The 26295-nt window shown below is 41.6% G+C and overlaps 1 protein-coding gene across 1 annotated transcript in view; it reads right to left on the bottom strand.

The window, feature by feature from the left end:
- LRFN2 (leucine rich repeat and fibronectin type III domain containing 2) overlaps positions 1-18327 on the bottom strand; it is a 40328-nt gene extending 22001 nt beyond the window's left edge. The window contains exon 1 of the mRNA XM_009482817.1: positions 16955-18327. Within this exon, the coding sequence (XP_009481092.1) occupies positions 16955-18327 (1373 nt within the window). The remainder of the gene's footprint in view (positions 1-16954) is intronic.
- Between the last annotated feature and the right edge of the window lie 7968 nt (positions 18328-26295).

The raw sequence follows: 26295 nt of genomic DNA, 5'->3' as shown, positions 1-26295 counted from the left end.
AATATGCAGGGAAGGAAGACCTCTCTGGTGAGGGGAAAGAGCAAAGTGAATGTGATGAATTTAGGGAGCATTGCTTCCAAGGGGAGAATAACTCCCCAAGGGGCATGATGTATGGTGGGGATGGGGCTGTCACTCTCAAAGCTGTAACATCCACGAAGAGATTGATAGCAACATTTCCACATTTTCAAATCAAATACTTTTAAAGTTTTCTTTCCATAAGCAAACAAAGCAACTGTTATGGAGAATTTTCAGCCTGATTCTTGGCAGAAACAGATGTTGCAATATTGGAATTTCCCATGGGACAGATATTCCAGGGTTTGTTCCATTTGAAACAGGGCTAGAAAATAAAACTGAGTTGATATATGGTTTTCTCCTTCATAGTCATTGCAGACGCAGGTGGTTGGAGGGTGTGCTAGACAGATGTTGCATGCTGCTGCAATGACTGTGAGATGAACTATTGTGGATTTTTTTTTTTTTTTAATGAAATTTTAAATCTGCTCCTTGTTCAATGTAAGGAGCAATCAATTACTTTGTGGTTTTGTCCCATTATATGGCAGATTAAGTTTTGCTTTGGGTAAACTGAGGCACTAGCTTAAAAATTTCCCCAAGATAACATCTCTTGTTTGGGAACTAGTAAATGTGACCTTGTCTGAAAAGCAGCCTGCAGCGTTTTTGAGTATATGCCTCCCTGTCATCAACAAACTTAACCAGGGTTAAGCAGAAGAGAGGAAAATAACAGAAACCAGGAAAACACTTGCAGATCATGTCCTGAGGAACTTTCTCTAAGTAGGAAGAAGGACTCTGTTTCTATGGCTTTTCCCGGACTCCCTTTGCTACCCTAAAATCATGGAAAGTTTCTGGACTGAAATCACATAAAGAGGGGTAGAAAACAGGTTTTAACGTAGTGCAGACATACAGTTTCACTAACTGATAGACATGAAGCTCAGCAAGCATGTTAATCCAGTCTTAACTGGGGAGATATGGAGACCAGCAAACTGCCAGGAGGTGGGTCCCCATGATTAACAAGGCTGGAAAATTCTCAGCACCATGCATCTGTGGAGTCACAGCTTGGCCACCTTGAGCTAGAGTGTGATCCTGACTAAGTTCATAGTAAATGCAGGTTCCCAAATGTTTCTTCAAAGCCCTGGCCTTGTTACTGTGACTAGCCACATCCAAGGGGTGCCAAGAAAGAAGAAAATTGTCTACAGCACAATCCCACATACACACAGCAAAAGCGGTGAGGCAGCAAAAAGTCTTACTAAGACTTCGCTCAATACCGCCTTCGGTAGTGACTCTAAATTGACAGCTATAAAATAGCAAGGAATGGAGAAGCATGATCGGCCAGCGCCACTACAAGGTTATATGGTTTTGGACAGGAAGTTGTAGGACTTTGCCAGAGTTAGGCACCACTGGAAAAAACACATTTTACAATTCCATGTTGCAGCAACATAAACCTTTCCACTATGTGTGCTAATCAGGCCAAAGAGCAGCTCTCCTTGCCTGTTTCTCTGTGCTACTCCTTGTCTTCTTTGGGTTTTTCAAGAAAAAACAGACAGGTTTGATTCCATTCACCTGTAAACTTTAGTTCAACACCTCAGTGAGCACCTAAATCTTTGCCTACAGTACAGCTAGAAACAGGAGTAAGATTTAGATACTGACAAACTAAGCCTGCTAAGGAAAAGGGATATTTTATTGTTGTTGTTGTTTGGAGATGCAAAGGCTAAATTCAAAAAGTCTTATATGTGCTAGGTAAAATGTGTCTTTTAAAGGTGTTAATATGAAGGTTAAAATCACTTTTTCTGGAGTAAAGCTGTATTATTATTATTATTTTCTACTCTAAAGCCAAAATATCAACTAAATTTTGCAGGAATTTTTATGTCAGTGTGCTGCTCCCAGGAGTTTACCACCTCTGCCCTCCAAAGTGCTATACCTTTCACTCTACTTGGATAACCAGCAGGTTCACAAACCCCAGTGAAACCAGTTATAAACACCTGTGCTACCACACAATGAAATACAAAGAAAATTCTAGGAGAAAACCCAAATGGAAGCTGCTTAAGAATAACTAACTAAAAGGATTTGCTCTGAAAAATACTCCAGCCCTGGCATAATTAGGTAATTAAACCACAGCCACAATTATATTATAAACAATATAATTATCTACCATGAGAGAGCCTGGATAGGGAAAACAAAAGAGAACAGGTGAAACAAAAAACAATATTATGTTTTAGTGGGGAAAAAAACCCAACCAGCTAAAACCTTTTATGCTTCCATTAGCAGAGTTTGTATAGCACAAGGTCTCGCCACCTCTTCATCCCACTCCAACCTGGGATTGTACAAAGGTGCAGTACTGAGCCCTGAAATGGGACTGTTGCAGTCCCTCAGGCTTTTGTTAACACTCTTCACAAGCACAAGTCCTGCTCCCAGTGTTTATTTCATCCTTCCCCTTGCAAACAGTCCTTCACCTCATAAAAGGCATTAGTGTCTCCAGAAAAAGAAACAGAATTTAAACTACTGGCCATACATATAGCCTTGTGTCCCCAATGTGGCTCATCCCCCTGAGCAAATCCTATAAGAGCCAAGCGTCTATCAGATGTACTTCTGCATTGTTTTTCTCGCCGAGAGACTGCGGCACCGCTAGTGCCACTGAAGGTGCAGGAGGTTTGTCTGACACGACCCAGAGAAGATGGGGCTGTCACTTCCCTCTGCTCAGCCGGCAGCCTGTCACAGTAGCCACCCCAGGCACTATGAGGCCCTGGATGAGAGGAGCCAGGTTCTGAAGGTGACTTCTTCCATGGTGGCCATTCCTTCTTCTGCCTACTCAGAGAGCAAGGCACTGTCACGTTATTGACTGAAACAGAAACCAGAGGAGGCTGCAAGGATCAAGGGGTGGAGGAGAGAAGCAGGGGTCCTCTTGGCTTTATTGCCTGTTCAGCTTACATGAACATCTGCCTCCCTTTTAAGGATGAAAGGAAAGAGGCAGAGAGACAGGATGGTTTCAAGCCAATTGTCTTCATTCCTCCTCCCCTCTCCCATTGCCCAACTTTGGCAGTGCTGTTGAATTCTTCCCCATGGCACTCCCAGGCCTTGAACTTCTGCATGCAGCTGAGAGAAGAGCAGACACCAGGCTAGCAACCCACCCTTGTCTCAGAGTAACCAAGCTGAAATTCTGCCTCTGCGTACTCAAATTAGCAAGACTCAAGTTCACTTGGACACTGCCATCCCAACTCTGCAGTACAACATGTGGGGAGGCTCAGCGATCACTGCCATGTATCTTTCTCATTCTGCAATGGCCTTCTGGAGAAGAGGTGCAGGCATCCCCCACCCTCTCAGCACCAGCAGAAGGACTGATTCATCAAGCCTGACTCTCTGAGGCAATCTGCCAGACGACGGCTGCTGGTGGGGTGCCTTGATGCTGTCAGCTGCCCATATGTCTATCGGGCAGCTACTGCCTGTGCAATCCCCACTCTGAGAAAAATTCAGAGCACGGTTTGGGATATCTACATAATGACCAATTCCACAATCCAAGCCAATTAAATAAACAAATAGATAATTAAAAAAAAGTTTTGGGTTGAGCAAACAGCTCTATTATTTGTTTTCTTGTCAAAATGAAGTAAATTATAAGGTAATAAATATAACACAAAATTTAAACCTAGGCAAATTCAAGTGATGCAAGGGGAAGGAGAGGGAGGACAGATGGGCAAATTCAACAGAAATTCACACCTAGTGCTGGCTGTCTCAAATTGTTCATCTCTGCAAATAAACTAATCTGTAAACCAGGAGCAGCTGAACAGAAGGGGGTTATGGTATAGCCTTACCTTGCTGTCTACAGAGATTTTTCAGCCACCCTAAAGCACAGCTGTAGCCTCTAGTGGATGAGCTCTTTCCCATCTGAGGGTGCCAGGCTACGTATCTCTCGCTCTCGTGCACAGCACCAGCGCATCCCTCTCTGTTGCTATAGCACACAGGTAATTTTGCTTCCACTCTACAGTGCCCTCCGCCAAAGGCTGAAACCAATTCCTGTTTCCTTTCTGGGCAGCATCACTTTCGTGGGATTCTTGTCAAATGCTCTGGGAACTAATAGGATCGGGCTGTGACTCTGAGACATCAGCAGGGCTGTGGCAATAAGGTGGATCAGCCTGCTGGCTGGGCTGCTTTTTCTCTGCTATGAAAATCAGAACATTTAATTTTAAACATAAAAATTTCTCAATGGCAACAGTTTCAAGGTTTCTTTAGATTGCAATACTAGCCTGTTATCTTCAGCTAGGACTGGATTACCTTTGTGCTTGGCCCTATTACAGATTATTATGGATTACAGGGTACATGTCTGTACTGCCCTCAGATTGTAAAACAAGACACGTTTGGGGGGAAAGGGTAATATGGCGATGAAATAACCCATATTATGTTTTCAAAGACATCCATTACCTCGCATTTTCTTTCTTTACCATTGAAAATTTGAAGTACATTTCTTCCATGCCCTTTTAAGAATAAAGAAAGCATAAATGACTTCCTTGTAATACAAGCTTTAATTGAAAACCTACAACACTCAAAAAATTACATGGAGTATGAATCTGATTTCTGCCTCAAATTTTAAGTTCCTCAGCTTGTCTGAAATACTCCTCTTCCATCCTTCCCTGACCAGAGCATTAACACAAAGACTACTCACCATCAATGTCTCAATTAAAGCCTCAAAATAGGTTTAAATGAGAAACAAATGTTGCATTCACCTTGTACTGGATCATGTGAAAAGAATGTTTTTTTTTTCACTCTGAGTGCACGTTTTGCTCAGAAAATCTACCTATTATAGGGAAATCCAAAAATAACCAGACTTGTAAAAGCTAAAGCTAATGAAGACTTTATAATATAATTTCTTCAGTCCAATGTATACTTCTTTTTTTATTTTTCCAGTGATGTGGTTTTTTCAGTTCTATATTTTTCAAATGATGAGTCTTAAGTCATTTCTCTAAGGAAACAAGCTGTATCATTACTATCATATGTGAGGGTTAACGAGTGCAATCATTGTACAAAAACATACAGTTTTTCTGAAAACAACCTGAGCATACAAGCAGAAAGCATGGTATGAAAGAGAGAGGGTATAATAAGAAATTCAGAACCAGCAATTAGATAGGTGAGTCTCCAGCTACAACAGTGAAATAAGGCACTAGGTTTTGGCTGTGTTTGTAACTTTGCGTTATTCTCCCCCTGCCATCCTCCTTGTCCTGTCTTATGTATTTGATAGATAAAATGGTCCTACATAAAAAATTAAATGTAATTTCTTGCACAAACCCCAAAACAATGCCTGCAATCAGAACTCAACTGGTCAGCACTGGAGAGACAGGGAGTATTAGGAACCTGCTGCAGGAGGAGCAGGTGCCCTCCTTCAAGTACCTCCTACCAAAAATCTAAAACAAAGACAGCTTTGAAATGGGTAAAAAGCCTTGCTGTGACTTCAGAGGGGGGCTGTACCAGGTAGGGTGGCTGGAGCTGTCGAGGCACCCTGTTTCACCTACCCACAACATGGAGCCTGCCCCTGAGCAAGTAGGAGCTAAGTTAAGCAGAATGATCTCAAACTGGCAAAGGCAATTTTAGGAACTCAATATGGTTTAGGATACAATATGCTTTTAAGCTTTTCTTTTTTATTTATAACTCTCTTGCAAAACACCTGTGGATAAAAATAAATATCCTCCCCTCCAAGCAGGTAGTTTTCAGCCACTACTTTTACTATAGGGCCACCACTCTTGAAGGAGATTTCTTAGTGGTCTGGAGATTACCTGGATTGCTAGTGTCCCAGTTAAAATGAAGGGTGAAGTGAGGGGAGGGAGGAAGTCCTCAGATAGAGATTTAGAAAGGCTAGGAGTAGCTGTCACGCGCTGTGGTCACTGATACTTTTTCCATGTCTCCTAAAAGGACCCATATGTCACTAGCTGTGACCCAAAATGAGGAAGGAATTAGAGTGGGTCTGGAACTCAGTGGATCAGCTCTGGAGAGACAGGGAATATTGGCAACCTGCTGCAGGCACCACCCGAAGAAGTGAAAACTCGAACATCAAGTGGAATATCTGGGATGCTTAAATGTGCATTATGCAAACAAACTATGGAGGAAATCAAGCCTCATTGTTTTCACTATTCCTTTAGGTAGACGACATGCCTCTGTTGTATAGGTAGATGCTTACAGTGAAGCCCTGATCCAAGTTTGATACTATTGAAGATGCTTTTCCCAAGTCAAACAGATTTATAACCTATATTTAACAACAGTAACAACACCAAGAATGCTATATTTTCTCCCCAGATCATGACATTATGAGGGGAAATTATCCGATTTGAAATGTGAGGAAGGACTTTATTAGGAACACATTGAAAGCTAAATCAGAACTACTCCCAGCTGTGATTGTGTAGGCATGTTGTTTCTTCCACTGGCTTACCTTGACTTACCAAACTATTTAACCACCTCCTTCCTCCATCTACCTCTCTAGAAAATAATTGTAATCCCTAAAATGCAAGATTTATAGGCTGAACCAAAGCCCATCAAAGTCAATTGTGGCTACACATTTCTGAGGTCTTTGAGTCAAGCCTTCAGTCAAGCATTTGATCAGTTAACATTTGTAACTATCAGTGCTGACTATTATTACTTTACATGACTACGAATGACAGGTGAGGCTGACACTGTTAAGCAGTGAGCAAGTAGCAACAGCTTTTTGCACAGAGCAGCACATGAACTGATATAAATCTGCCCTAGAATTGAAATAGGAAAGACAGTTGTAACTGTGCAGCTGTGTGCTGGCTTCTTAATATTCAGGAATGGTATGAATCTGAATATGTTAAAACTTTTCATTTAGACATCAAATTGTTGACTCACCTGAAGCTTAATCAAAATCTTATTTCAATAGTTCATTTTGGCATCAGATGTGTAGCTTGTTATTGCAATGACGGGTGGGGACAGCTCCTGGCATTTGGGTTTGGAGCAGCTGAGAGAGAGGATGTGGCAGATGTTGTGGGTTACCATTAGCTCATCCCGAATTCCCCTCAAGTAAAAATGCTAAGCCTCTGATGTGCTAAATAAATAATTAGCAGCAGAGATAAAATGGGAGTACTGCTATCTTATGCTGAAAACCAATTCTGATTTCCTTTCTACCCTGTGCAACACACTTGGCTGTGGTGGGGTTACTTCCCAGCAGCACAACAGGGGCTGGGATAAGAATCATGCTCTTTGCCTTTGTATTCAGCTCCTGAGGCAGAGCTCAGTGTAGAGCTGTAGCATACAACTTCTCCACATACCTCGCTAAATGTTATTTGACAGTTGTTAAACTTTGAAGAAAATGGGAATGTCTCCAAGTCAGCAAAAGGTGCTGTCCAGCCCTTCTCTGCTCTGCTGGGGCACTGTGGCTTGGGCAGCAGTGATGCAAGTGCCCTCTCACATGCCCTCACATACTTCTCACATATTCACATAAAGGGACATATCTCCAGTGGGCATACTTTGCCTTTCTGTGGCAGTTATCATGCAAGAAAATATTGGTCTGGGTAGTGTTTGCGTGGTCTGCCTCGCTCATGATGAACTGGACTGGCTCTGGCCAATAGATTTCTCATCAGTTTCTGTACAAGCATGGATATACAGGTGGATGACAGTTTGTCACAACAATCTAGGATAACTAGATGTACATTTACTTTTCATTAATGCTTGCTTATTTTTGTATGCTTATTATATTTATATTTATTTCATAATTTATATTTCTATTTTCCACTTCATTATCTGTCAATACATGTAATTTTGGCATTTTCATGGCATTTCCTTTCTTATTTTTCAAAGATTTCTCATATTGTAAAGGGAAAAGTAAGAAGAAGAAAACAAACACAAGCAAACAGACAAACAAAAAACATCCCTAAAATACCCTTTGTCCCTGTACTTCTACCAGTAAAAGAGACAAAATAAAAAGAAAGGTCTAGATGAAAATTTTTTCAGCAGAAGCAAATAAAACCCCACAGTCCCAGAATACATGCTTCTATGAAGCATCTTCTTCATTATGTCTGATGCCTTTCAGCAAGCCTGCACTTGCTGAGGGTCCTCTAGAAATCAATGCACACTACTGCTGCAAACCACCCTCAAATGACCTGAAGTACCAAATGTCCATGTCAAACTTTCCCCTGCTCTGCTTATATAAATTTTGCTTCTCTTTGGGACTGTGACTTCATGTTCTTATTTTTATACAGTTGCTGTGTCAACCTGTCAAATACAAGTGATTAATACATGATGATTAATATCTTCATGTGATGTCCTTCCTCCCAATGGTTGTTTTAACCAGTGTTTAAATATAAAACGCTTTGACCAAATCAAGGTTTGTATCCTGGATACAATGCAACCGGAATAGCCTAGCTCATGTGTTGAGGGTGAGGAGGGTTTTTTGCACCAGCTGTGAGCCATAGAGGAAGATCAGTGCCTAGCCAGGTTGGAGACAAGGGTGGAACTGAAAAGGGGGTAGAAGAGTAGCAGGCATTTACCCATAAGTCTTCATCTGTGTGAACCCACTGTCCAAATCACAGGTAAGGATAGATGTTAGGGCCTTTCAGAATAAATTAATCCTTTACCTTTTCTAAAATTACCAGAACTATGTATTTCTAACTTTCCTTGGGAGAAAATAATGTAATCACACTTTACTATGGCATCAGGATGTTGAGATTATTTGCCGTAACAGCAACAGGACACGGCTTCCTCTGTTTTCAGTCTTTAGCTGGTAGACCTCCACACAATAAACTTTTGTTGCAAGAAGCATTAGCAAGCTAGACAGCAACATCCCCTCTGATGCATGATGGTGTTCACTGTGGCACTGCTATTTGAGAGAACATCCTTACACAACTTAGATAATTCTGAAGTTTGCAGTACCTTAGTCTTAAAGCATTTTCTTATTGACATACAATTGACTAGAAGAGTGCATGGGTGTATTTATCCCACTATGCTGTGGGAAATTCAAACTCAGTTAATTACTTCCTACCTAGGATAAAGTATCCATAAGTGCAAATGCTGAAGTTATTTTTTGCAATAAAATGGAGTTGCACTATCACCTGACTGCCAAACTGAAGCTAATATTTTACTGAGAGGTGACAGGATAGCAGTGGTTCATGGAGCGATCTCTGCTCAGCCAGTCTGTAAAGCACTTGCAGAAAAAGGAGCTGTGTAAATGTAAATCATTATTATATTGTTTAAGTAATCAAATCCATGGCACCATTGTTTAAATAGACTGGAGATGTGGAGCCATTTATTCATATTTTAATACTTAGACTGCCTGCTACATAAAATATATATGGAAAAAAAAAGCTTTCAGAGATATATAAAATACTTTTTTCCAGTCTTGAATTTATAAGCTAGAGAGACTATAGTGCTACAGTAATTCTTAATTTGTACAGTTGTTTTTATCACTCTTAGTATGAAATACCACAAAATAAACCAGACCTAAATCTCTCATAAATCTAATAGCAGTGTCACAATTCAGATGCACATTTTTAAATGTGTGCATCATTGCTTTAATTCAAAACACAGCCAGCAGGCTCAGCATGACCTGGGAAGTTCTACAAAACACTTGCAGATTTATTCATCTTTTGAAATAGTGGTGAATTTATATATTACACCAATGCCCGATGGCCAAAACTGAGGTTTGGTCCCACATCATGTAGGGTGCTCTACACATAAAAAAGACACAATCTCTGTCCCCAGATGCCTTACTTGAATTCAAGTGTTGCAGTTATGTAATGCTCCATCTTAATCATTCATTACTATCTCTGTTGCTGCAGACCACACAATGACTTCAAAGCAACAGTCTCCATATTAATTTATGTGGGCTCCTGGTTCCACAGTATTTTCTAATGTGTTTATCCCTATGAGGCAAGGCAGCGCTGTCACCCCAGGTTACAGACGGGAAACTCTGGCCCAAAGATACTATATCCTAAATTTTTATATTTCGGTTCAACCCCCTATTCAAAATGAATTAAGTGTGCCAGTACCTAAGTTGCACTGATCATAAGTCTGATGCTCTTAAATGTCTAAAACACTTTTGAAAGGAGTCTAGGCTGAGAAAAATGTACTCAACTTTTCCAGGAGTAGGTAAGATTACTGTGATAGAGCAGATCTGCCAGTGTTTGCTCCTTTAACCCTGAGTCTAAGGGCAGACCTTGCTTTGCAGACCTCTGGTCTTCTTCCATCCTTTTCTCTGTTGCACATAGGTTACTATTCCTGCATGTTTTTCCTTCAAATAAGAAGTGATTTTCAGTTGTGCATTTTGTAACAAACTTCTGGTTTTGGCTAAAAGTGATGGGTACAATACACATTCACTGTCATTGGTATGTGTTTAAGGGTGATTTATATTACAGAAAAGGATGAAAGAATGGAAAAGCTACTGCATTAAAACCCACCTAACTGTCTAAGCATACACAAATTCACTTGGCTCTGGCCTTTGCAAATTGTATTGTACTTTTCTAGAGGGACAGTTACAAACATCTTTTCTTCAGTGATTAGCTCACAGTGTCAAAGGAAGTTCCCACCTGAGTGGCACTCAGGATTACAGAATCACAGAATGGTTGAGGTTATAAGAAACCTCTAGAGGTCATCTTGTCCAGACCCCCTGCTCAAGAAGGACCACCTAGACCCAGTTGCCCAGGACCATGTCCAGATGGCTTTTGAATATCTCCAAGAACAGAGACTCCACCACCTCTATGGGCCACCTGTGGCTGTGCTCAGTCACCATCACAGTAAAAAAGTATTTCCTGGTGTTCACATGAAACCTTCCATGTGCCTTCAGATGGTGCCTCTTGTCCTGGCACTAGGCACAACTGAAAAAAGCCCGACTCTTGTCTTCTTGCACCGTCCCCTCAGATATTTGTACACATTGATGAGTTCAGCCCTGAGCTTTCTGTTCTCCAGGCTGAACAGTCACAGGTCTCTCAACCTTTCCTCATATGTGAGGTGCTCGAGTTCCTTTAGTCATCTTAGTGGCTCTTTACTGGACTCTCTCCAGTATGCTCATTTCTCTCTTGTACTGAGGAGCCACAATTCAACACAGTGCTTCAGGTGTGGCCTCATCAGTGCTGAATAGAGGGGAAGGATCACTTTCCTCAGCCTTCTGGCAACACTCCTCCTAATGCAGCCCAGAATACAATTAGCCTTCTCTATGGCAAGGGCACATTGCCGGTACATGTTCAATCTCGTGTCCACTAGAACTCCCAGGTCCTTTTTTGCAAAGCTGCTTTCTAGCCAGGTGGCCCCAGCATATCTGGTGTATGGTGGTTATTCCTCCTCAAGGGAAGGACTTGGGATTTCCTTTTGTTGAATATCATGGGGTTCCTCTCAGCCTGTCGAGGTCCCTCTGGATGACAGCATGACACTGGTCTATCAGCCACTCCTCACAGTTTTGTGTCATCAGCAAAACTAGTGAGGGTACATTCTGCATCATCATTAATGAAGATATTAAATAGGATCGGATGTTAAATAGGTTGTGGACCAGTATTGACTCTTGGGGTATACTGCTCGTTACTGATCTCCAACTAGACTTCATGCCACTGATCATAACCCTCCTGGCTCAGCTGTTTGACTAGTTTTAAATCCACCTCACTGCTCATCCAGCCCATACTTCCATCAGCTTCTCTACAAGGATCTTACAAGACAGTGTTGAAAGCCTTGGTGAAGTCAAGGTAAACATCTACAGCTCTTGCCTTGTCTACCAACCTAGTTATTTTATGGTAAAAGGTTATCAAGTTTGTCAAGCATGACTTTGTGAATCCATGCTGATGACTCCCAATCACCTTCTTCTCCATCATGTTCCTGGAAATGGTTTCCAGGATTAGCTGCTCCATCACCTTCCCAGGGACTGAGGTAAAGCTGATTGGCCTGTAGTTCCCTGGGTCCTGCTTCTTGCCTGTTTTGCAGATAGGAGTGATATTTGGTTTCCTCCAGTCCTCAAGTATCTTTCCCAAGTGCCATAATTGTTCAAAGTTAATGGCCTCACACTGACCTCAAGCCAGATCCCTCAGCACTTGTGGCTGCATCCCATCAGTCCCCATATATATCCAGTTTGCTGGATCAGAGCAGCATGAACTATGGCTACATATGCCAGCCAAGGCACCTTATTATGTGACAGTGGTTTAAAAAAATTACTTGCAGTTCTCAGAGAAATTTTAATTTCCACTTTAAAAGGGCTTGCTCTCATAACTTGTGTATATGAACAGAAGATATAGATAGCAATCTATTATCTTCTCTCTGTGGCACCTGCTGGCCATGATGTGGCTTCATAACATTGCCAACAATTTCCATTTTCTCCATCCATGGTAACATGGGTTTGAACTGCACAAAGAGGAATAGGACTGTTAAGGAGAGTGAAGAGGAAAGAGAAGTTAGAATGAATAAACAACATAAATCAGAAAAGGGAAAAAATACAAAACAAGAAAAAAAACACAAGAAAATAAAATAATAATTAAAAAAAACCAAACCAAAAAGCAAAACAAGCTTTCCTCTCACTCTGCCTAGAAAGAGAGGAATCCTGGTTCTGCTCCAGGTGAAAAGATATCATTATCTTGAAAGCAGAATTACTAAAAACATTGCAAGGACAAGTCAGAGAGAGAGAGAAAGAGCTTGTTGGGAGCACACATAGATCAGTAAAGCAATGGTGTTCACCTGTGTGTGACACATGACTCCAGCACAGGCCCCCCTTGTAGGATCTTTTTCAGTATGAGCGCAGATCAAGGCACAAAAATGAAGCTCTGAAATACCAGTAAGGGTTAAGTGCATGCTCCATTAAAAAGGGAACGTTCTCTTCTGCTAATGGTGTGAAAAAGATAATATAGCATGTCACCTCTGAGCAGCCTCAGGTTATTGATTTGGTGCCAATGTTAGGGGCAGTCATCGTCTCTGCAAGTTGACATTGACCAAGCTGCCTCTTTGAGGCATTTGCACAGGCTATCACTCCCTTTCCTCCAGCTTCTCCTTCTCACTCTGGGAAGCTGTGTGGAACAGTGTTGATCCAGGACTGTGCTCATTAGATTGGTATCAGAAACACGCATCCTGAATCCACTGAAAGAGATAAAATCCTGCTGCTAGTTTCAGCAGTGGCCCTGAGGCAGCAAATACAGGGAAAGGTCAGATGGGGGAAACAGACAAACTGTGCTCCTCCTGCTAATCCTCATTATGATGGCTCTGGCGTATCCAGAGCCAAACTTCAGTTCTGACACCATTTCAGCTCAGTGAAATCAGGAGACCCAACAGCCAACACTTGACACTATCTCGCACACCTTTGAATTTTCATGGGGCCATTACACCCCATTGCAGTCTGCTTTGCACCATCTCCAGCTCCTGCAAGTGGAAGACCACAGCTGGGGTGGAGGCAAGAATGGGACTGGTGTGCTGGGTAATGATCAGGAGAGATGTTAATGTCAATGGAGAGGGAAGAACTTCTGCTTTCAGTCTTTCACTATGAGTACAATGTTCATGAAAAATTCTTAGCAAAGAATGTCTTTTGTGCATACAACATTTCTTACTAGTGAGGCAGGATTCCTTCAAGCTGAGCACAGCCAGTGTGCCTCAGTCCTGGCATACCAATGTATCTTAACGTATATTAAGTGCCCATCATTTTAGCAGCTAAGCAGTATCACATCCCATTTAGCACATACACAGCATTTTATAGAGCAGAGTGCTGTAGAAATCCTTTTCCCTTAGGTTTTTCTACACGCTCATCGCAGTGACATGCATCTGACCAATTAAAGCAAAACAGCTTCAGTTAATTAACTCTAAGGGACTGAGTGGTTCCCTGGCTGAAAGTCATAAGGGCTGGTTTTGATATTATGAGTGCCACTGATTAACTCTCGGATGCTGGACAATTCACTTCATCTTCCTGTGCTTCATTTTTCCCTGGTGCAAAATGTAGAGAAATAAAATTTGTTTTCTTTCATGAAGTGCTTTTGAGAGCTGTGAAAGAAAAGAACTATGCATCATCAATGAATCCTCAAAAAGCTCCGATGGGAGATTTATGGAAATAGCACTGTCCTCACTGTGCTTCTGGAAAACCGAACGGCAACCAAGTAAAGCAGCAAAGGGCCAAAACCTCACTGAGAGGCAGCAGTGGGGACAGGATAAGAATTTAGGGTTGCCTGACATCTTGACAGCCACCTGTTCCTCCAGACCAGGCTGGCAAGTTGGCACCTTTCTCTCATTTCTGCCCAGGTGGCCAAGAAGGCCAACAGCATCCTGGCTTGTATCAGGAATAGTGTGGCCAGCAGGGGCAGGGAGGTGATTGTCCCCCTGTACTCAGCGCTGGTGAGGCCGCACCTGGAATACTGTGTCCAGTTTTGGGCCCCTCAATACAAGAAAGACATTGAGGTGCTGGAGTGTGTTCGGAGAAGGGCAGGGAAGCTGGTGAAGGGTCTGGAGCACAGGCCTTATGAGGAGAGGCTGAGGGAACTGGGATTGTTTAGTCTAGAGAAGAGGAGGCTGAGGGGAGACCTTATCGCTCTCTACAACTGCCTGAAAGGAGGTTGTAGTGAGGTGGGTGTTGGTCTCTTCTCCCATGTAGTTAGCGATAGGACGAGAGGAAATGGCCTCAAGCTGAGCCAGGGGAGGTTTAGGTTGGATATTAGGAAAAATTTCTTCACGGAAAGGGTAGTCAAGCATTGGAAGAGGCTGCCCAGAGAGGTGGTAGAGTCACCATCCCTGGAAGTGTTCAAAAAACGGGTAGACGTGGCACTCTGGGACATGGTTTAGTGTAGTCTACCCTTGATTGGTTTAGTGTGGACTTGGTAGTGTAGGTTAATGGTTGGACTGGATGATTTAAAGGTCTTTTCCAACCTAAACGATTCTATGATTCTATGATTCCATGCCACACTCCAGCTCCTAGATTACATGTCTTCGCTTCTACGTTGTTTGGTTTACCCTGGCCATCCTCCTCCTCAACAAACTGATACATCCAATCACTTCAAACACCTGACAATCTCCACAAACACCTCTTTCTGGCTGCAGGGATATTCCTGTTCACAGGGCCAAATTCACTATACGGTGTCATATGATTATACACATCCTTCAGAGTATTATTGTAGACTTCCACTGGGCTCAAGGTCTTAAATACTGTTGAGTTTTTTGCCAAAAGCTTTGTCTCAGGAAGAACTGACACTGGCATATTTTCTTTCATTCTGTTCCTATTACTCTATCATTACTTAGTTTTATCTTATCCTTTCATTCTACTTAACTCCACATAGTTGCAAGTCCCAAAGCTAACACACCAGTTCCACAGTACATTATCCAGAGCAAGGCAAATAATTCACTCCTGTTAATTGATTTGGTTTTTTCAATTATATTTTTATAATTAAGGAATGGAAATGAACAGAACTAAATTTCCTCGATTTTTTTCAGTATTTGAATAAATATCCTTTTAAAAAAATGCTCTTTGGATTGGCTTGTCAATATTTCTTCTTTTGGCAAAGAGTGGCTAAGTTTGGAGCAGTTAAATAAATCACTTTATTATTTCTGTTCTACAATTGATTGAGATAAATGTATTTCTGGAACAAAATTTTGTCCATGTCAACTAAACATTCAGTTCTGAAAACAACTTTAAAATTAGATTTCATTGTAGGAGAATGGTCAGTGAAAAACATCACATGAGCATTTACTGCCTCTCGTTTTGACTTTCTCAGATTAAAGAAAACTATGCTATGGTAAAGAAGAAAACAGCAAGGTCTTGTCTGGGATCTAGAGGCTGAGTAACATGACTTGACTGGTGTCTCAGCTCTCACTGCAGGCAGTTGGAGGACAGAGTGGTTTGCAGGCCAGCAGACAGTAACCCCAAGCCTACCGAGGAAATTAATGGCTTTGACTATATTTTGGCCAGAGATTGCTCTCAAATTACAGTCGAAACCCAAATCCCATTATTCCTCTACCAGATCCAATTTTTCTTCACTGGCTTCAGGATGCTTGTAAAGTTATAACCGTTTATGTGTTTGGTTCTACTTTGCCCTGAGTTTCTAACTTCTGATGGTAGCTAAAGAACTATCCAAAGACAGACTTCAGCTCAATGCATCTGATATTGCTGCCTCTGCAATAAAAAAGCAGGGAAGGGTGCTTTCTAGGGATTCATCATTAGCATGAACATACTACATCAATCATTCTTCCAAGATAGAGGGGGAAAACAATTAACACTGTTTTCCTGTTCTGGTAAGCAATTTCCGACCCATTTTTTAATCCCTAAAATTTATTGCTTCTTTCTTTTTCATGGTTAGGATCACTGCAAGAACAACTCTTTTTTTTCATCAGTAAAAGTTGGAGGAGTTGGGGAACTGGAGGAGTGTAATGAACATTCAGGGCTTGCTTTTCAAATTATCTCTATCTCTTCTTGGATTTAATATGGTATAAAACATTAAATGCTCTGAAGTTGTCAGCCATTACAGTTGTGTAAAACAGATGTTAGTGAAGTAAGAAACGATCTCTTTCATATAGGTGAAAAATCTCTTGCTAACAATCCTGAATCTTGAATCACAGAATAATTAGAGCCTGTGTTATGGGTAGACAGCACAAACTTCCTCCCACGTCCCACTTCCTCTCTCAGTAGTATGTTTCAGTCCCACCTACAGGAGGTAGAAAGGGAAACTTCTGACTTCTAGCCTGTCAAGCTTTTCTTTCTTTGTTAAGCCTAGTAAGGAGGCTACTAACTGCAGGTACTATTTTTTCCTAAATTGGACATTTTACTGAAAACAGCTGTTTTTAGGGAATGAATACTACAGAGTTTTGTAATGTATGTCTTAGACAGAAAAGTGATGAACAGACCAACAGATAAACTGACAGACACAGTGCAAATTTATCAGGCTCTGCTAATGCTACCAGTGGCAGCGGTAGTACTACCTAAGTTTAAAGTCAAATCAGTGACCTAAGAGTAAAAGACTTTGTATCCTGCTTTCCTCCCCCTGCCACCATCAGAGGACAAAACAGCAATTGCATTTACCTGTAGATCAGGACTTCATCATCTGAGCAATTATACTGCAGCTGATACATTTTTACCCGAGGGGCTGACTTGCTCACTGTCCACTTGACCAAAGCTGAGGTAGTGGTCACATCTGACACCAGGACAGCCCTTTCTGGTGGGCCTTTTGTTTCTCCTCGATTAGACTTGCTGGAGCTGGTGATGTCCGAGAGCCTGGATTTCGGTGAGGCTGCTCGGCTTGTGCCATTGCTGAGATGGGGGAGCTGAACAATTGAGAGCTCAATCGTTGCAGTGGACTCTCCAGCAGCATTGGCTGCTATGCATGTGAAAGTCCCATAATCCTTGGAGGTGGTGATAAGGATATCTAAGGTGCCATTGTCATAGACAGCTGTCCTCGAAGAGTTCCCAATGAGACGGTCATCGGGGGCGACCCAGTGAATGATGGGGGTAGGATCCCCAATGGCTTTGCATTTCAGTGTGGCAGTCTGCCCTTCTAAAACCAGCAACTTGTGAGTGTGTTGTGTAATAAGAGGAGGCTCACAAACAAATTCTTCCTCCCGTACATACCAGAAGTACCTTCCCTTTAGACCTGGAGGAGAAGCACAAGTTTCCATATCGTCGTCTCTGTCAAGTCGCCTTAACCACAGTAGCTCACAGTTGCAATGCAGTGGATTGCCCCCAAAGCTGAGAGACAAAGGTGGAGAAAATGGGGTAACGGCTAATGGAATTACTTGAGATCTGGCAAATATAGGGTCAGGAGGGAGCTTCTGAAGTCTGTTGGATGTTAGATCCAATCTGGCCAATTTCTGAAGATCTGCAAATGTTCCCTCTGTAATATAATCTATCAGGTTATGATCCAAACTGAGCTGGTGCAAGTTTATCATCTTCCTTATAGATTCCCAGGGAATGCTTCGGAGGTTATTGTAGGAAAGGTCTAAGTCTTCCAATGTCAGCAAAAAATCCTCAAAGGCTTCATCAGAGATGCTGCTTAGCTGGTTGTTGTTTAAAATCAAATGCTGAAGGTTAATTAAGCCTCTCAAAATATCCTCTCCAATGTCAGGCAGCCTGTTGCTGTCCAGATGTAAGGACCGAAGGCTCTCCAAGTCAGTGAAAGAGTAGGGCTGTATGTAACTGATGGTGTTTCTGGACAAAGTAAGGTCAACAAGTCCAGACATATTGGCAAAATCCTGTCGGCTGATATTAATAATAAAGTTGCCCCCAAGTCGGAGTTCAACAGTCCTTCGATCTATGTCTAGAGGTACAAATAGGAGACCCTTGGAGGGACACAAAGTCCCCAGTGACTCAGACAGGTTCTGGCAGACACAATATTTGGGACAAGCATTGACCATGACAGCCATTCCAAACACCAGGATGCTGCAGAGCAATTTTTCCATGGTAAATCACGCAACAGTACCTGCAAGAAATGAAAAGAGTTACAAGGAACATCAGCAGTTATGATACAGCTACCTTCCCTCTTACATTTTACCTAACATCTACCTCCAGGGAGACTTCTCAGTGCCTCCTCTCAGGAATTGCACCTAAAGTGATCAGCATTCTGGGACGGGAATGTTAAGTGTTATAGCAACATGTTTCCCCACATAATGCATTTCTTTCTAAAATAAAGTGGTTTTCATTCCACATCTGAAGGGGGTAGGAATTGTTAGTGCTTACGCCTGGTAATAGGGTCTTGTGACTACCTATTTTCTCATTACAGTTTTATAATTTTTATTGGGTAGCTGGGAGAGGACAAATCCTGCTGTCAGATTGCATGGCTTACTTAAAACCCTGAAAGATTACATTTGGAATAGTGCCTGCTTCTTTGAGGGTAGAAGCTGTCTTATAGTAATTACATACTGCTGCACAATAATGTGGAATTAGTCTTAGGGTTGAAAGAGCTGATTTTATGGATAAAAATAGCTGCATATTTACCCTTCAGTAATGTGGTTAGTAACGACCATGTAATTATCTGACCAGTCCTGGGGCAAGTCAGTTCATTTGCCCACCCATAATAAAATTCATGATAGGCAGCATAGGAAGCAGAAATCACTTGCATAATTGTCACCTGGATTCACCCTGTGCTCAGACAACCTATGGGAAGGATGACATTTTCTAGCTCGAAAGAGAAAAGATGCAGGGTAAACCTGTGCTACCTTAGGCTCCTGGCAAGCTTTCGAATACCCCCATGCTCACATGCTGCAATCCTTTCTATTGTAGTGACAGCGGGGTTCTTACCTGCATCCACAGTCCTCCCTTGCATCCTGCCTATTTCTCTTTGCACCATTATCTCCCCTTTTTTTTTTTTTTCCAGCTCTCACATGCTTTTCCAGCTTGAGCTGTAAGATATGTGTCTCTGAAGAATAAACAAAATGTATTTACAGGCTGACTTGGAGGGCCAGTTGTGGCTGGGAGAAGTTGCAGCCCTGCTTCAGGTTTGGTTCTTACATAGGTTCTTACACAGGTTCGCTGACCTTCTTCCCACGCATGCAGGATATAGGTAAAATTGGGTTTTTTCTGTTTCTCCCTTGCCCAGACCCTGCTATCAAGGAAGGCCAAGGAATGGGCAGACCATCCATTTTTAACCCTCATTCTCCCTTTGAGGAAAGGGGCAGGTTGACAAAGAGCTATATTTTTGTGAGGGATCTCCCAGGCTTTTTTGCTAAGATGGTGTGCCCTAGTCTCCAAGTCCCTCACTTGCGGCAGTAGCTACAGGCACAGTTCAGGCTATAGTTTCCAAAGTGGCCATTTTGCCGCAATTTAACCTACATCACCCCACCATGTAAGTTTGCATCACTGTCCTCAGTCCTTGGTATACACCTTGGTATACACACATCCCTTCTCAATCATGCAGATGCTCATACGCTTAGCAGCTTTTGACACCTATGTTTCAAGTGCAGTAATAGCACAATAAGAGATTAGACACCTTCATGCTTCATCAGTTGCCCCTCCAGTGCCTACGCAGTGAAAGGCAGACAGTCACCTGTGCCTAGGCTGGTTCTCTTACTGTTGTACACATGATGAGGTAATGCACAGTGTCTCATAATGACTCCAATAATTAGTACTACAAGGCCACTCAAACTTTAGCAAACATATGACACAAGAAACATATTTCACAAAAAAGTCACATTGCAATTATTTACACTTCATCACACAGCTGAAATGACAGTTATGCATTTCTTTTATATTAATTAAAAGAAATCATAAAAGTTAGTTATTAATCCCCCAGTAACACACACCAAACACAAAACAAATTTTATCTGTCCTGGTTTCAGCTGGGATAGAGCTAATTTTCTTCCTAGTAGCTGGCATAGTGCTGTGGTTCGGATTTAGTATGAGAGTAATGCTGATAACACACTGATGTTTTAGTTGTTGCTAGGTAGTGCTTACACTAGTCAAGGACTTTTTCAGCTTCCCATGCTCTGCCAGGTGCACAAGAAACCGGAAGGGGGCACAGCCAGGACAGCTGACCCAAACTGGCCAAAGGGCTATTCCGTACCATATGATGTCATGCTCAGTATAGAAACTGGGGGGGGGGGCGGGGGGGGGGTTGGCCAGGGAGCAGCGATCGCTGCTCAGGGACTGGCTGGGTATCGGTCAGCGGGTGGTGAGCAATTGCAGTGTGCATCACTTGCTTTGTATAATATTGTTATTATTTTCCCTTCCTTTTCTGTCCTATTAAACTGTCTTTATCTCAACCTATGAATTTTACTTTTTTTTCCAATTGTCCCCCCAATCCCCCTGGGGAGAGGGAGAGTGAGCGAACAGCTATGTGGTGTTTAAGCTGCCTGCCAGGCTAACCAAAACATTATCACTTCAGGAAATTTTTTTAACTCTTTAAACAGGTCTTGCTCCACCTCCTTGTGAAAAGAATGAAAGCAAGGGTCCTATGTTTGGGGCTCTGCCCAAAGGTGGCCAGTTCATCTCCTCTGTAAGGTGGTTTGGTTTCCCCTCTATAGAATATGTGACATGACTCAGAAAGAAGGAGCTGTAGAAATGCAAGATGTTATGAGTGTCGAACTATGTATAGTATGTTCTTTACAGCAAGGTTTTCTGCATGGTGTGATGTTAGTAATTATATACCATTATTACTATTTCATAGGAGAGGAAAGGATTGAAGCATCTGTGTTTGCTGAACTCTGCAAACAGGATGAAAGCTAGATACTTTTAGAAAGGATGGCTTGAGAAGAGTAATCTTACCTTCAAAAGTAAGTAAAAGGCTACTGAATAAAATGTTTGGAGATTAGCAAGTATGTTATTGATGCAAATCTGTGGCATACTTAGCAAAGAGTTATAAATATCCCTTACATTATTATCAATTGGTAGTTTACTAACAGTCAATTGGCTTTTTGAATCTTAATTATAGTTGTGTTCTGCAGCTTTAATTTAGTGTATTACCCTACCAGCTGAAATGATAAACAAAAAGCAGTTTAAAAGGGGGAGAAATAGATACAGTTAATTAGTAATAAGCCCTTTCATAGCTTCTCCCTCATCTACATTCCCACCCTCTGAATATCTATTCAAAAATGTGAATGCACACTTACGAGAGCAATGTCTCCTTTAAGTGTCCCAATTCTCTAACCACATTTTTTCCGGATGCTGTTAAATATCACAGTGCTTTGGGGAGATGGTTGACTCTAAGCATCAGAGTGAAAAGCGTTTGTAAAAAAAAATGGGAGGAGGAACAGAAGTTAATTACAGAAAATAGGGACTGCAACACCGAGAGGAGGATGTGAAGCCGGAGATCAAAATGGCAAAGTAAACCCTGATGGGGAAACCATCTGCGGATGGCTTGAAAGCGCATCATCTGCCTGTGTGTGCTTGCATGTGTGCATGAAAAAGACACAGCGAGCGCAATATGTTCTTTTACCAGCAGGAGGACAAACCAGTAACAACCGTAGTAGGATGGAAATACCATGGCTGCTGTCATTCCAGTTACTGAATGCATTTGAAAGTATTAATGTAAATATTGGTTGTCTGCAGAGGAAATTTCTAGCCTTCGTGATCTGTTGCCAGCATCGGTATTTCAAGCTTCTGAGCCTGGGGTTTCTCCACAAGGTAGTCCTGAAGCGACCAGTTCATGACACAGCAAATATGGTACAAACTCAAACTACCTATAGGACATTGGAGAGAAGAGAGGTGGACAGGGCTCCTTAAGGAGAACATCTGGGGTTTTCACAGGGCAGCTGGTTTTCTTCTTTCTCTCCAGACAGACAAAGCATCTGGGCCACAGATGTGGTAAGAATTTGTGAGTCTGCACAATTGTAATAGTATCTTCTAAAATCTGGACTCTCCCACAAAGTCATGGTAATTGCTATTTGCCAAGGGGCTGGATGTATAATAAAAATTGTTTTGATTTCCATTCCGGTAACTTTCATATGAGACAGAAAATAAATTCTTAAGTTTAGGGTCTGTTTTTGCTGACCAGTTTGCCCACCTTGTTCCCAAAATCTCTTGTGACCTGCAACTCCAAGCATTTTATGGGCTACTAATGGTAGCTTTGTGATAAGCCCACCATTCTGATTTACATTTTAAAGGTATCTATCAGCCAGATAAAGTAGATTCCTCACAGCAAGTCAGTAAATCTGGGAGAGTTCCTGTCTCAGCCGAAGATGAAAAATAGCCCCTTTAGTCCTCTTATAACATGGATTGGTATGAATTAATATGTGCAAAAGTCATAAAACTTGGTGTTTTGTATTCAAATTTTCCTCATAAAGATACAAGTTCTGAGATTTGGCATCTCATTTCAGGAATGTCTCTGAGGCACTTTTTAATTCTATATTCATTGAGCTTTGCATATAAATTCCAATAACCTTTACGTGCCACAGCACCAAGTACAAGGTAACTGTCAGACAAATAAGCTACAGCTGCAGCATACAGGCTGGGAACAAAAAGAAAGAAAAAAAAAAATGGGGGAGCTGGATGGATAGTGGCTCTGATTCTACTGTCTCCAAGTGCCCCGGAACCCAACTTCCAGGGACTGTATGGGTGAGTTCATATGCTTTTCTTCAGCTTTGTAGGTGCTGTGGAGGAATCAGATTTTCTTTTCTCGGAGCTGCCCTTTTTCTTCACCCTCTCTTAACTCTGTTTTCAGTGAACCTCTGTGACTAGGAAATCTACCCCTCACCTACAAAGCTTGAAGGACCACAGCAATGGGTGAAATTTCATGCATATTCTCTGAAGCAGTTTAATCTACAATATGCAAAAGGGGATAGGACCCTCAGGACAAAAATTACTCCTTAATCCCTTGCATTGCCAAAAACTGTGTGTGGGAGGTAGGTCTTGTGTACTCCCTGATGTGTGCAGGTAGTTTATGCCTAACTCACCAAGGGATTACTATAGCAGTAAGAAATGTAAATGTCTCTGCATCTGCCCTCAGTGCTACATACATTAAAACACAGACTGGGTGTTAAGCCACTGCTAGCTTTGTGAGCATCTGTGAGACCATTCAGGTGTTTAAAGTCAGTTATGTACCTATGTGCTTACAGGCTCAAACTCAAGATAACTAACACTGCTTTTGTTTAGCTTTTGTCTTTTGTGTTTGCCTAGGTTGCTGCACTCCTTGGGGGTAAAGCAGCTTATCATCAGGTGTGTGTATGTACCGTGCAACTTAGATTTTGGCTAGCCCTTTTTAGGAGCTAATTTTATTGAAAAGAATGAATAGCTCTAACATGTGAAGTGCTTGCTTTCTCCAGCCACCTTACATTTTATAAATCACAGAGGGGGAACATTTACAAGCACACATTTCTTCAGGTATTTGTGGCTGTCTTTACTAAGCTCCACTCATATTAGTTTGACTGATATTGCTTCCACAGTAACAGAAAAAAAAAGGAACTCTAGGTGAATGGTAACAAATTTATTGCCCTTTGTACAACTTTTTCTTGAATACTGTGCTATAGGAAGGTTGCAACAAAAAATATTTTACTACCCCAGTACCATAATGAGGTTCATCTGTGCTTCATTTGAGTGCTGTTGCCCTGTTTTCAGCTTTCCAAGCAGTTGGGGGTCTGTCCTGTCTGCTCTGTGCTCCCTAGCCCTGGAAGCAGTCCCAGTTTGGTAGCATTTAGGAAGAGCTATGCTAAAGATGTGTATGCCTCCAAAGGAAATTGACTCATACGATGGTCTTAAATGTAAAAACATTTCTGTTATGGTTGCAGTCTTCAAAGAACTGGTTGTAACTGGATCCAGAACAGAGGTAAGGATAATCCATAAAAGGTAATTTTCAAGAGGGTTTACTCTGAAGTCTGATTTAATCCATCCAACAGATCCCCAAGGAAATAACTGAATATTTTCTTAGGCAGGTCTATCACACACAGGAAGATATTGGTCTCTTTCAGTCTTTCATTGGCAAAATTCGTGTCTGTTTGTGTGCATTTTTGGGAAGCTTTTCTTTATTTTTCATAATTCTTTCCTGATCTTTCCCTGGCACTAGTCATGTCGTTTCTTTTTTAAGTATTAACTTTACCCAATTCCTTTACCATTCCCAAGACTGAAGCAATGCATTTATCAAAAGCCCAAATTATCAATGTAGCTAGTCAGGTACAGAGCTAGGTCAGATGTAATTCACTTACAATATGAGCATCCTTGCATCACCAGGCTATGAGCGTGTTGGAACATACATTACTTTACACACTCTGCAAAACTCTATTCACTGTGGGATTTTGGTACGGGAAGCTCTGACCTCACAGCAGCTTTTCTGCTGAAGTAAGGGGCTATAACACTCCTGGCACAGGAGTCTCACAGCTTTAATGCAGGTAGATGTTTTCATCCTTTCATGTCTCCTAGTTCATTAAGGCATCTCATTTCTTTCATTAAAAGCAGTACTTTCCATATACCCTAAAAGAACAAATCCATATGCTAATGTTCCAGCACAGTTAACCTCTGCAGTTAGTCACCTCTTCACATTTCAGGTTACTTAGGCCAAAAAAAGAACCTTGGACACTTCCATGAAGGTTTAACATCTGTGATACTTGAAAGATAATAGTAACCCCAAATTTTATCAGGCAAATTTCAGAGTTAGTAAAAAATATCAGCACCTTGCTTCTGTTGACATAGTTAAACGACTAGCAAGTGCCGCTTAGGTGAGCTCTTGAAATACATGGTACAAACTCCCTTTCTAGAGTCACTTTCTTGAAGTATATAGACATGACCTGAAAAGGGCATTTTAAGCACTAATGGAAAAGTGTATGTGCTCACATACATGTGTACGTGAGGATTTTCATTTTTCACAGTGGTTTTGATCCAGGAGAAACATCATATATTTGTAGCTTCTCTGCCAAAGATATGGACTCCTGGCTGCTGGACAGTATGTGTGTCTAATAGCCTTAGTGACCCTACAACACTTACATCCTAGGATGTGTTTACGTCCTAGTTCCTAAGAAATACAGCAAGAGATCTTAAGTCAAGAGGAAAACAGGTGTAAGTCTGTTTGATCCCACCTCACTTTCACTAGCACTTCACTGAAATTAAGACATCATTATAAACCATTTGGTTTTAAGAAATGTGCAAAATTAGTCAATCTTTTGATTCATTTTGTGAGAAAATAAAACTTAGTGAACACATTCTGTGTACTTCTGAGCATCTGCCTGTCTGGCACTTCCCCACAATACATTTGGGACATTTCATCGCTTCAGATAAAATCTGAAGTGCAGAAGCCTCGGAAATATTTACTACTCACACATTTCAAGAATATACAGTAAGTTTCATGAAGCAGAGGAGAGAGACTTCATTAGCTTTATTAGACTTCTGCAAAGGAAATAATGCATCGTGAGTCCACCTCTTTTTGGGCATCAGAGAATCTACATGGAAGAGAGACATTATTAATATCCTGGCTGCTGAAAAGGCTTTAACCTGAGTTCAGCCTTTTTAGACAAGAGGCAGTCCACTCTGCTGTTAAGGTGGTCTGAGCTGTACAAGTTCTGCAGTGTCTAATGAGCAGTAAGCTCACTCTGCAGTCCTAATACAATTCAGGAGTAGGTCAGTTAGGGACACACATCCTTTGGAAGCCAGACTTTTCTACTAACTTACACAGAAAAGTGCATTCCAGACAGCTCAGGTATGTAAATGCTGATGAGGATGCAGACCTGGAAAACTGTTCAGGGAAACTGGATGCCCCATTCCAGTTCACTTCAATGTGCCTTGAAGGTCCATGTTCCTGAGATGTTTTTTAAAGAACTGGCACTAAATAGTAACACTGTTCTGTAAAAATAGCTACACTGCTGCTATAGTGGGGGCTGCTGTTTCTGCAAACACACCGTGCAAATTTGAGTATTTAGTGATCTAGTTAACAAAATAAAAGAGTTTCCACCCAAAGAGTACAGGTGCCACTACTTCATTATAACTAATCTCTAGACCTTGTCTGATCTGGC

This window comes from Pelecanus crispus, chromosome 3 (assembly GCF_030463565.1).
Source record: "Pelecanus crispus isolate bPelCri1 chromosome 3, bPelCri1.pri, whole genome shotgun sequence".
Classification (NCBI taxonomy): Eukaryota; Metazoa; Chordata; class Aves; order Pelecaniformes; family Pelecanidae; genus Pelecanus; species Pelecanus crispus.
This window is presented reverse-complemented; position numbering and strand designations above follow the sequence as displayed.